The 13,521-nt window shown below is 36.7% G+C and overlaps 1 protein-coding gene across 1 annotated transcript; it reads left to right on the plus strand.

Moving 5' to 3' along the window:
- Positions 1-4,972: 4,972 nt before the first annotated feature.
- Positions 4,973-7,926, plus strand: LOC138329427 (post-GPI attachment to proteins factor 4-like). Its single transcript, XM_069276423.1, has 2 exons — positions 4,973-5,120; positions 5,954-7,926. Exon 2 carries the CDS (start codon positions 6,216-6,218, stop codon positions 7,407-7,409), a length of 1,194 nt encoding a protein of 397 aa, XP_069132524.1. The 5' UTR covers positions 4,973-5,120; positions 5,954-6,215; the 3' UTR covers positions 7,410-7,926.
- Positions 7,927-13,521: the final 5,595 nt, after the last annotated feature.

A 13,521-nucleotide genomic window follows, 5' to 3' on the forward strand; every position in this document is an offset into this window, starting at 1 on the left:
CACGTCTGGTATTGTGTATTGCACTTTTAATTGTATTTTAATTGTATTTTATGTGGCATTCGAATAATGCATTATATGATACACAAGTTGAACTTTTCGCACTAACCGATTCGTCAACAACAAGATTAAACAATTCAAATATAACCTTTAATGAAATCGTAATATAATCAAATCGGCTTCGGTTCCAATAACTGTCCGCGGTCATTGTCAACAATCGTACATTGTGTCCGGTTGGTTGGTCAGTATAATAAACACGTTAATCTCGTGATGTAAGAGATTCTAAATTCCTAAAATCTGTGACCAGTGTTTATAGGGTTGATGGATTTAACGGTAATGTCAATATAACTACTTATCTTTATAGTATACAGTTTAAACTAGTATTTAATCAATGTTTGACACCGATTTATATGTGACCGTATATGTTTCCGTGTGTTACGTCTCAATGCCTGTAACAGCTAGAGTATGATCATAGGTTTTTGATTCTATAGTTATACAGACACCTACATGTGTAATATATAATATTACACACGCATCTGTAGTATCAAACTCATTTGGTATATCTAGTGTTATTTTTTATCTTCAACAAAACCTGCATTCTTTTTCGATGTTATAAAAGCCTTTTTGTAATTTTGATTTTTCCATTCACTTTTATGATCATATTGACATGTAAACTTACTTACTATCATTCACCATCGTTGTCATTGTCAATATTAGTGGTTTTATTTATCCATTCTTAACTTGATTATATGATTTATGAACTTGTTACATATTAATGATTTTATAAAAGTGATTTAAAATAATTCATCGGTGATTAGAGTACTGTTTGTTGACGTCTGATATGTTTATGCTAAATGAAACAATTAAAATATTCTACATTTGTTTTTGGTATTTTATTTTGGTTTTTGGTATAAGTAATTATGACAATAGACAACATTTTTGTTTCATGTCAGAACAAGTAAGATCTCCACAGATGCGTGAAGATTGTCACGCATAACAAGAAATGTTTGAATGAAGCTTGACGACAGTCATGTCACAAAAATTAAAAAAAAAAAAAAAAAAAAAACGAAATCGATTCCATCACGATAGCGTCACAGTTGACGTATAGTTGTTATGTTACACCAAAGTAAATTATTTATTGTGTTTATAATTAGTCTAAACAATTACCGTACAAAACATTTTAGCAAGAATTCCCAACCAACTGTAGCCCGGATGAGTCACGGGTAAAATAGTCCTCCTTTGTACACAGGTACCTGGCTCGTTCGTCTGTGTTTTTTTAATGACATGCACGGTAGTACATAATATGTGTACTACAACATGTCATTAACAAGGGCCCAATGGGCCCGAATCGCTCACCTGCAATCTGGTAATCATACATGGTTCATACTAAACAAATAGAGTAAATAAGAATTTATATCATCCCTAAGCACATTAGAGGCCTCTTTGCCTCTTGGTTATTAAAAAGAAGTCGCTTAAAGATTTTAGCCTATTTGACCCCTGTGACCTTTAATGACGGTCAAGGTCATTCTTTTGAACAAACTTGGTAGCCCTTGATCCCAGCATGCCATAGGCCCAATATCAGGTCCCTAGACTGTTTGGGTATTAAAAAGAAGTCTTTTAAAGATTTTAGCCTATTTGACCCCTTGTAGCGCTTCATCCAAACATGTTCCATGCCCAATATCAGGTCTCTTGCCCTCTTGGTTGTTAAAAGAAGTCGTTTAAAGATTTTTTAGCCTATTTGACCTCTGTGACCTTGAATGGTGGTCAAGGTCATTCATTTGAACAAACTTTGAAGCCCTTGATCCCAGCTTGCCACAGGACCAATATCAGGTCCCTAGACTATTTGGGTATTAAGAAGAAGTCTTTTAAAGATTTTAGCCTATTTGACCCCTGTGACCTTGAATGGAAGTCAAGGTCATTCATTTGAACAAACTTTGTAGTGCTTCATACCAGCATGTCACATGCCCAATATCAGGTTTCTAGCCCTTTTGGTTATTAAGGAGAAATCGTTTAAAGATTTTAGCCTATTTGACCCCTGTGACCTTGAATGAAGGTTAAGGTCATTCATTTGAACAAACTTGATAGCCCTTGATCCCAGCATGCTTCAGGCCTAATATCAGGTTCCTAGCCCTCTTGGTTATTAAAAGAAGTCGTTTAAAGATTTTAGCCTTTTTGAACCCTGTGACCTTTAATGACGGTCAAGGTCATTCATTTGAACAAACTGTGTAGCCCTTGATCCCAGCTTGCCGCAGGCCCAATATCAGGTCCCTAGACTGTTTGGGTATTAAGAAGAAGTCTTTTAAAGATTTTAGCCTATTTTACCCCTATGACCTGGAATGAAAGTCAAGGTCATTCATTTGAACAAACTTTGTAGCGCTTCATCCAAACATGTCACATGCCCAATATCAGGTCTCTAGCCCTCTTGGTTATTAAAAGAAGTCGTTTAAAGATTTTTATCTATTTGACCCCTGTGACCTTGAATGAAGGTCAAGCTCATTTATCTGAACAAACTTGGTAGTCGTTTATTCCAGCATGCCACATGCCCATATTAAGGAGAAGTCATTTAAAGTTTTTAGCCTATTTGACCCCTGTGACCTTGAATCAAGGTCAAGGTCATTCATTTGAACAAATTTGGTAGCCCTTGATCCCAGCATGCCACAGGCCCAATATCAGGTCCCTAGGCCTCTTGCTTATTAAGAAGAAGTTCTTTAAAGATTTTAGCCTATCTGACTCTTTGACCTTGATTGAAGGTCAAGGTCATTCAATCGAACAAACTTGGTAGCCCTTGATCCCAGTATGCCATAGGCCCAATATCAGGTCCCTAGACTGTTTGGGTATTAAGAAGAAGTCTTTTAAAGATTTTAGCCTATTTGACCCCTGTGACCTTGAATGGAAGTCAAGGTCATTCATTCAAACAAACTTTGTAGTGCTTCATCCCAGCATGTCACATGCCCAATATCAGGTTTCTAGCCCTCTTGGTTATTAAGAAGAAGTTGTTTAAAGATTTTAGCCTATTTGACCACTGTGACCTTGAATAAAGGTTTAGGTCATTCATTTGAACAAACTTGATAGCCCTTGATCCCAGCATGCCTCAGGCCTAATATCAGGTTCCTAGGCCTCTTGGTAATTAAAAAGAAGTCGTTTAAAGATTTTAGCCTATATGACCGCTGTGACCTTGAATGAAAGTCAATGTCATTCATTTGAACAAACTTGGTAGCCCTCTATCCTAGCATGCAACATTATCAATATAAGGTCTCTAGCCCTTTTGGTTATTAAGGAGAAATCGTTTAAAGATTTTAGCCTATTTGACCCCTGTGACCGTGAATGACGGTCAAGGTCATTCATTTGAACAAACTTGGTAGCCCTTGATCCCAGCATGCCACAGGCCCAATATCAGGTCCCTAGGCTGTTTGATTATTAAGAAGAAATCGTTTAAACATTTTAGCCTTTTTGACCCCTGTGACCTTGAATGGAAGTCAAGGTCATTCATTCAAACAAACTTTGTAGTGCTTCATCCCAGCATGTCACATGCCCAATATCAGGTTTCTAGCCCTCTTGGTTATTAAGAAGAAGTTGTTTAAAGATTTTAGCCTATTTGACCCCTGTGACCTTGAATAAAGGTTAAGGTCATTCATTTGAACAAACTTGATAGCCCTTGATCCCAGCATGCCTCAGGCCTAATATCAGGTTCCTAGGCCTCTTGGTAATTAAAAAGAAGTCGTTTAAAGATTTTAGCCTATATGACCGCTGTGACCTTGAATGAAAGTCAAGGTCATTCATTTGAACAAACTTGGTAGCCCTCTATCCTAGCATGCCACATTATCAATATCAGGTCTCTAGCCCTTTTGGTTATTAAGGAGAAATCGCTTAAAGATTTTAGCCTATTTGACCCCTGTGACCGTGAATGACGGTCAAGGTCATTCATTTGAACAAACTTGTTAGCCCTTGATCCCAGCATGCCACAGGCCCAATATCAGGTCCCTAGGCTGTTTGGTTATTAAGAAGAAATCGTTTAAACATTTTAGCCTTTTTGACCCCTGTGACCTTGAATGAAGGTCAAGGTCAGTTATTTGAACAAACTTGGTAGCCCTCTATCCCAGCATGCCACATGCTCAATATCAGGTCTAGCCCTCTTGGTTATTAAGGAGAAGTTTTTTTAAAGATTTTAGCCTATTTGAACCCTGTGACCTTGAATGAAGTTGAATGTCATTCATTTGAACATACTTGGTAGCCCTTGATCTCAGCATGTCACAGGCCCAATATCAGGTCCCTAGGCCTCTTGGTTATTAAGAAAAGGTCTTTTAAAGATTTTTACCTTTTTGACCCCTGTGACCTTGAATGAAGGTCAAGGACATTCATTTTAACAAACTTGGTAGCCCTATTTTAGCCTATTTGAACCCTGTGACCTTGAATGAAGTTGAAGGTCATTCATTTGAACATACTTGGTAGCCCTTGATCTCAGCATGTCACAGGCCCAATATCAGGTCCCTAGGCCTCTTGGTTATTAAGAAAAGGTCTTTTAAAGTTTTTTACCTTTTTGACCCCTGTGACCTTGAATGAAGGTCAAGGACATTCATTTTAACAAACTTGGTAGCCCTTCATCCCAGCATGCTATAAGTCAAAGTTCAGGACTCTAGGTCTCCAAGTTTTGGAGAAGAAGTTGTTTATATGGAAAAGTTGAAGCCGGATGGCCGGACGGCCGGACGACGGACGGACGACGGACGCTGCACCATAGCATGAGCTTACTTGCCCTTCGGACAGGTGAGCTAAAAAACGAGCCAGGTACCTGTGCTTTGTAACTTATGTTGGTTTCTGAGATAATATCTAATTACTAAACACACTGCATTATATACACAATGTGTTGTTGATCCGAAAGTTATATTTGAATTTCCTATTGAAATATATAACAGTGTATTAAGTATTTAGTAGTTGAAATTTTGTGCCATGTCCCTGTGTTCCGAACAGGGTATGTGTATTCAGTAGACAAGGCCCGGTGTTGTTCTTTATTCAACAGTCAAGGTGCCATACAATAAACAGAATTAGGACCATGATTTTGGACATCTTAGTTTGACCACTACGGTATATACCAACGTGTCGGGACAAAAGGAGGGAATGATCTACAGGTATTAGAATGATTTTAAAACTTGTTTGATTGTTGTAGAAAGAATTTCGATAATGTAAAGCATTGTGTAGCACGTATATCTTTAACCTTTAGCACTGATCGACGTTATCTCCATTTTTGTCAAACGAAAATTAATTTCATGACTGATTTTTATCCTCGGATTTTGTAAAAGACTTTGGAAATACATGCAGATATGGTTCGATTGAGGATTCCACACATATGTATTGTGTACAGGTATTTAAATGTTCATAAAATAATGTATACAAATAACTAATCACGTATACCAGAGTGTAGGTATAATGATTCGTGTATGTATCTCTAATACATAAGTTACACCCGTGAACAAAGATAGGCATACTTATCATACACAGTATTGAAATGTATTCTTTAAAATTGATCACACCTCAACGCCCCGTTACGCCCACTTCATGTAATTAGATTGTGAGTAAAACCTGCTGTAAAGGACACCTCTATATAAAGGACGCTTGGATTTAAAGGTTATTTAACCTGCTGTAAAGGACACCTCTGTATAAAGGACACCTGGCTTTAAAGGTTATTTAGCCTGCTGTAAAGGACACCTATATATAATGTACACCTGGTTTTACTAGTAAAGGCTATTTAACCTGCTATAAAGGTCTTTAATAGACTTTCTTTGTAGCAATAGAGATTCTAGTTTAGATTCTACTTTAAAACCAGGAGGAGATAATCTCACCAAAAGCTTGGGTTTGCTGGCCTTTTACAGATATGTACTTTGTGTATCAATCCGTTCTACAACGTAATGCAACGTCCAGAGGAGTTTGCTTCATTATCATAACGCAAGTTTTTATGTTTCAGGGAAAATGTCTAAATGAAGACGAGCAAGAGTTCTACTTTGACGACATGATGTCGATACGGAGTGAATATGGGTGGAGCACGGTAATGTTTAAAAAAAGACCTAACATTCTACAGACATTAGGCCGAGAGATTTACGAAGAGAGGTTTTTCACAAAGTTTCCAAGCACAGGTACAAAAGATTAACTTTATTCACAGACATTCTAATGAATGTCCATATCTTGCATCAGTGATCCCAGGCGAAGACCATTGAATCAGAAGTAAGATGATGCTTCGTGTTAAACATCACTGCTGTAGAAAACTATCCACGTACACCCTGTTTCTAATCACCTTGTACCTGTCGGCCATTGCTCTGGTAGCGTTTGTGTGCAAGGACATCCCACTGTCGCCGTTATTTAAAGAGTTCCATCGTGACACGAACAAATTATCCCAACAAGTGTCCGACTCCAACACACTGAGACTCGAGGAGGCAACGCAATACTTTAAATCGAGGAGACCTGCAGATTCTATAAAGCATTATAAAAGAGAGTTCAAAGGTCAAGTAGACATCGTTATTGCCATAGTAACAGTAAAACGGAAGTCAAGACAGACGTTTTCCACGGGATACCTGATACAAACATCGGCCGCCTTAGACAAGATTGTCAGGACTCACAACACGTCATTTAACGTGACGTTGTTTATCTGTAACACAGAAACTAAGGATTCAGATCATAGCGAGGCTAATTTTGTCTCGGCCTATATCCCCATGGTTACAAAACACAGTGACCAATCAGAGAGAAACGCAAACGTCACCGTTCTTCAGAAAGAGACCAAGGATTATATTTACTGTTTGAGTACTGCAAGAATGCTAACACCAAGGTATATTTTGATGGTAGAGGATGACTCAGTTCCTAATGAAAACTTTCTAGAGGTTATACAACAATCATTAACACAAATTGGGGAACGCAAGTTTGCCTTTCTAAAGTTGTTTTACCCTCCAAAATGGCAGGGATTTGCTTTAGAGATCTCCCGAGTTTTAGAACTTCTTTGTTTCGGTGCTATTGGCGGTTCTTTCTTCCTAGTATTTCACCACACTTGTCAGTTACATAGACATTGGAAACGTTCACTATATGTCCAGTATATCGTAGGCTTCTTATTTACAGTGACGGTCATCTATTTGATAGGCCGACAGAATATAATGACCTTCAGGTCAAGGTCACGCCACTTTCATTCCCTACATCCCTCACCGGCCTGTTGTACACCGGCCATGTTGTATCCATTGGAAACTGTTCCAACACTTGTAGATTTCCTCAACAACTCACAGCAACTAGACAGCGATGTTGGCCTTGACCTTCAGATAAACGAGTTTACACAAACATTCGATTTACCTGGGTATCAAATAGAACCCAACTTGTTTCGACATATAGGGATGATTTCCTCTTTGTCGAAGCCGATAAAACATCCAGAAGAATTTTTATAATACTCCATCCTCGATATTCCAGGGGTTCCGTTTATCTCATAGTAAAACTGGAGGCATCAGAATAGAACAGGTAAAATAGTCCTTTGATGTACATCAAAAGAGCTGTATAACGGTACACTGTGGTTGACTGTACGTCTTTGATGTTAGGCGTCGCTCTCTCTGTAATCTTCAAATGAAATCTTTGCTAGCCTGTGATTGGTCAAACGTTTTCCGCTGAGCTGCCTTCAATTTCACTACGAGATAGTCCAGGGGTGTAGAGATCGTAAGTGATCGGAACCCCTGGAGTATCGAGGATGATAGTACCCTGACTGATCCGTTGGTTCTCTGATCACAGGTTTTTGTACACATGTCATTATGTTATTCCGGGTCAACGAGTACAGCGCTGTCCGTGGATGAAATAAAACCCTGTGCTATTACGATGTATAAGTTATGTTATACATTGATGTTGAGTAATATTTCATAATCTATTTTTATATATACATGTATTTCTATAAGATGACATTGAAACGGCAGGTATCAGAGTATCAGTAAAGAATGCTTTTTATTGTCATATGTGTTATGTTATAATAAGATAGATATTTCTCTTAGCCAAAAGAATTAGCAATGTTTCTTGCATATTATTGACAATTCAATGACATTACAACAAACATAAATGGTGTTCGTGGAAATAAAATGGTAGTCTTAGTTTTTACAGCCTTACAACTATTCTGATTCCAAACGACCATACATGTTCCATTCTAGGACAACCATTGTTCCATTTATAGGTCATGAACTTACTTTAAATTAATCAAAATGATACTTAAAATAGTACAAAGGGATTCTTACTATAGGACACTTCTCAACGGTACTGAGTTAAAATTCAAACTTGATTGATCATGGGGATATATCAACTTTAATATATCCAAACGTGATATTAAACTTATATATCAACGAATCAGATTCCAACTTTATTTAATTTCATTATTACAGAGTTATCTGCCCTTGTATGTAGGTATCGATTGTGACGTACAATGTAACAATAAATACCTACAAACAAGGACAAATTACTTAAAGTCAAATTAGAATCATGTGCTTTTGGAAAATGAAAGTTCCTGTTTCATTAATTATATCCGCCATTTAACCTGAGTAAAATCTGGATCATCGCAATATCTCGAAGAAGAATTTAGTCATGAAAAAATAGCACTGTCTTACACAACAGGAAGGTCGGGAAACAGGTGGGTTTTTTACGGACACGTGATCAGGAGGGCAACCATAGAAAAATATGTCTGTTTAGGGTTACATTGGCCCAAAAAAAAATAGGGTCGGTAGGTCCACTGTACCCAACCAGATGTGGGTAACTGTAATTACGCTCTACAAAATTGGTGACGGTGATTTAGGTCAGATTTCGCATGCCCCAGTTTACATGTTTGTAGGGCAATATGTATATAATGCTGACCGTGCTGTCAATTAAATGTGTTTATTAGATAAAATAAATGAATTTTGAAGCGTGTTGCGCTCAACTGTAGATCTCTATAAAAGAAGAAAATAGCCGTGCAAATATCAAGACGGGCATACCAAAATGTTGCGAGTCGGGAGGACGTGTAAGGATTCTTAAAAAAAAATAGAAATTAATGTTTTAGCATGCAGAGCGATTTTGACGGCAAATTTCATTTTTCTGTTCCCAAAAAATACACTGGATATATCAACACTATTTTTGCCGACTTTAGCCTTCCTTTGCCCAACTATTCACTTTAAATACGCGAATCGTAAGAAAACACTTGGTACAGCTATACTCAACTTCATTATGCAAGGTATTCAGTACAATACCCTCTCTGTCAAATATCATAGGTACCGGGTATAACCATTTTTTTCTTTCATACCCACGGGTGTAACACTGGCTGGTCCAGGGCGTTACACTCATGTCGCCTGCGGCTGTATTGCATGGCTACCAATGCATCGTGACGTCACGGCGTCAACAAAATCTCTTTTTCAGGCCTCGGTAAAATTTTCACATTTTTTTCACAAATATGACTGGTTTTACTATAAATGATGCAAATAACGGAATTTGTGTTGAAAATATCACGTTATTTTTCATGAATGAAAAATTGACTTCAAGTCGTGGATTTCATCGAATTTATTTCAAAATGGCGGGATATTATAGTTGTAAAATTGCAATAAAACGGTGGGGTATGAAAGAAAAATACTCTATCATAAGTGGGTATGAAGGATAGGGATATTCTACCTGAGGGTCACAAAATGTAGTAAAACCCGAGGCTTGCCGCAACATTTTGTGTTCCCGTCTTATTGTATGTATTATAACGAATTCTTGATTTCAATTAATTTATATCAGACTGGCCGGGTGTTAATCTCGTTGACATATTTCTATTTCTTGCGCACAGACGTCAATTCCGTATTCGCATATTAAAGAGTTAGCTCCCTTGCGAGTAGGTATCCATTGTGACGTCATTATTTTATGGGCGCAATTTACGTCGTTTTCTCAGAAAAGTATGACGTTACGCTCGCAAACACATAACGTCACAACCAATATCTACCCGCAAGGGCAGATAACTCTGTCATATGCAAATACAGAATAGACGTGTGCCGATAATAAATGACACTCTCAAGCGACAGCGAATTTAAATAATGTATATTCATAATCACCATTAATTTATCAAAAGGTTAATGTATGCTATGAACGAATCTGGCATCTCGTAATGACTTATGAAATGATGACCGAAGGGCTATGAAATATGCTATTTTACCTGTCGATTCCTTATACATGTACACCTCGTGTCGTTTTTGAAACTATATGGAGGAAATATTCAGAGCACTAAATCATATAAAACGTAAACAATAAATATACATTAGATTAGTATTTTATTAAGACCCGTGTATTTACTGCTTTTTTATTCGCCCATGCGTTTCTCAGATGTATTCATCAAATGTAATATCAACCCCGAAATCAGCGGCGAAAAGCACGCGAGGAAACTTGACTGAGTCCAGATACTATATTGCGAGTTCAGTGTCAAAATTTGATTGAGGGAATCTCCCCTTAGATGTGACGTCATAATCTCTCAAGCATAAAGGGACTTTCCTTCTTCAATGACGTCAGGATAATTAAGCAATGATGTCACTATTTTCAACTTCATCGGGGTATGAAAAACATTTTGTTTACAATTTTTTTTTTTAGATTACAAGATAAAATAAAATACGTTTAAACGTACAAGTTCCATTGATTTTCCGATGCTTTAGTTTTGCTCAAAATCAATACCCAACGTCGTTGTATCTAATGTCACCTCACAATAACGCCAGTGTTTTACACCGGGACACAAGTTAAAACTTAGAAACGCGCTCCCCTTATAATGGCTTTTTGTTTTAAATTATACCATAATTATTTTTATTTAAGCGGAACAGATAAGAGAGAAGAAAGACGTAGATAGATAAAGAAAGAGGGATAGTGGACATAACATCAGCAGTTTACAACTTATTTACATTCATTTAATACATGTTTTTATATTTATTTACTAGGAAAATCAGAAATTGTCACTGGACAATTTGACGGGTTTTTCACCAATAAGGATTTTCTTTCATGGACATTCACATTAACAAACTTGGTAGCACTTTATCGCAACGTGTTACAGGTCCTATTTCAGGACTCTATGCCTTCCAGATCTTCAGAAAAAATCGTTAGAAAATTTTAGGATTTTTTTACCCATATGACCTTGAATGAAGGTCAAGGTCAATCAGAGTATCAAACTTGGTAGGCATTTATGTCAGCATGCTACGGACCTAATATTAGGTCTCTGGGTCTTCCAGAACTTGAGAAAAAGATTTTTGAATGATTTTTTTCGAAAAAAATTGCACTTTTAACCTTTGACCCTTATTCCAACCGGAAGTTGACGTTTTACAGAAAAGTGTTACATAGTTATTTGCTCCATTTTTTATTTTACATAACATATCCAAAACAGAAAGAAATGCGTAAAGCCGTTAACGAGATATTGATATTGGTTTAAAACCGGAAGTGAAGTCATAGCGGCCATATTGAATGTCCGACCCGCATAAAAATGCTACTGTCACACCTTCAACGCATGCCCTACAATATGGTGACATGTACATGGGTATATCTCTTACCATTTTGGAGATCCTTTGTATACAAGTTTTTGTGAAAAAGAATAGTGAAAAACAGAACAAAAACAACAGGTCTTATCACCCATAGGTAAATAGCCCTAAATATGTATCATAGGTTGGTCGATCCAATCCTAATTCGTAAGTTACGCTCCATGTTTGTCAGTTACCCACCATTCACCTAAAATTCATAACTCAGTTACGCACATTCAAATTTCAGTTACCCACTAAATGTCAATTTTGTGATGGCTTGTTTAGCTTATTCATAGTCATTTACGTATGCGTTACGCTTCAAATTTTATATTTATACAAAGATGATTCATGAGACAAGAATAAAAACCTTTAAAATATCGTAAATTACGTAAACTGGGACATGCGAAATCTGACCTAAATCACAGTCACCATTTTGTAGAGCGTAACTACAGTTACCCACATCCGGTTGGGTACAGTGAGGTCGGGAGAATTTTTTTTAGCGTCTTTCACCCTTCACGTCTTTCAAATAATGGCCGAAACCGGAGTCTGAGATCGGGTCGGGGGTAAAAAATTAGGGTCGGTGGTTAACCCAAAACTATTGTTATTTTTTTTTTGTTTTTTTTTTTTTTTTTTTTTTTGCCTTACAGTATCTATCCACCAAATATCCGTTGTCTTAATTACTGAGTCAGTGATCGATATAAGTCACGAAAATCGTGATAATGGTAATGTTGATCTCCAGAATACTGGGATCTGAGAATTAATTACAGTTTTATATATATGTTTGGACCTAAATGTCCATAGACACTTTTTAGAAGTGTAAATATTGCATGATTTCTACCTTTAGTTGATTTTGACTCCTAAAAACGCTGAATTCATAGACCATTTTAGACATAAGGGGTATTGCATAAAAAGTCGTTAAAAATAAACTGTAGCATTCAACATGAAATGATGGAAAATTTCCAGGGGCGAAATGATTTGCGGAGCTGTAAGAATCATTTGTGTAAGTCGAGTCATTTCGCCCAAAGAATACAACCAAGCTATAATGTGTGTGTATGCTGGAGCGAAATGTCGTTTCTAGGAGGTGTTGCCAGATGGAGATATTCCATTCGAACCAATCGAGAACAGAGTATAAAAATGTCACCAGAACCGGCTAAACGTGACCCCTTATGAGATATTGTCAGATTCTTTATGAAAGGAAGTTAGAATAAGGATCTAGACTTTAATCCCGCTAAAATATCTCACTATTTTTATCCAATTCGTTTGTTACTAAACTGTATAATTCATCCTTGTATTCCGAACGAATGAATGAAATAAAGTTTATATCACAATATTATATAACTCATTTAGAACTAAAAACGTAATAATATATAGAGATGCACATACTAGTAACATGTTTAACGTCAAATAGACATTCGTGCTAAAACAAGATTGGCGCGAAAATTATGAAATACAAACTACCTCATTTTATTGTCGAGCATTTGTTAGGTATCTTGCCTGAAATAATCGATGCAATGTGTCAAATATCTTTTTTTAATTCCCTATCGGATGCTGAATTCGTATACATGAACTAGGGACTTGTATATATACATAGTACGTTAGGGACCTAAATCATAGAATCGTAGTAAGTGCATGATTTCATAATGCATCCATCATACCAGAGATTTGGATAGTAATGTACAATGTACTATTTAAATATCTGAGAAAAAGGACCATACAAAATAATAGCAACACAACATAAAAAACAACTTCGTTCTTGATATTTTCATAAATTTAGGGATATATATAGTAGAAATATAAAAAATACACATTAATTTAAAAAAAATCATTGATAACCGCATTCTTTTGAAGATATTTTAAATCGTGCAGTGATTGATCTAAATTTGTATGAATTGATTAAAAAAAGCGATTTGACTATCCCACCACGAGCGGACGGTACGGAGAGCGACATAGAAGTTCTAATTTTAATTACGCTACCTGATCAACGATGGTGGGCTCTGTTCGAGTTATCTCCCTTTACATTTTCAAATGACTCACC

This window comes from Argopecten irradians, chromosome 8 (assembly GCF_041381155.1).
Source record: "Argopecten irradians isolate NY chromosome 8, Ai_NY, whole genome shotgun sequence".
Taxonomy (NCBI): Eukaryota; Metazoa; Mollusca; class Bivalvia; order Pectinida; family Pectinidae; genus Argopecten; species Argopecten irradians.

What these genes read in the sequence shown, in the direction of transcription:
- LOC138329427 (XM_069276423.1), top strand. Translation starts at nt 6,216, where the DNA reads ATGATGCTTCGTGTTAAACATCACTGCTGTAGAAAACTATCCACGTAC.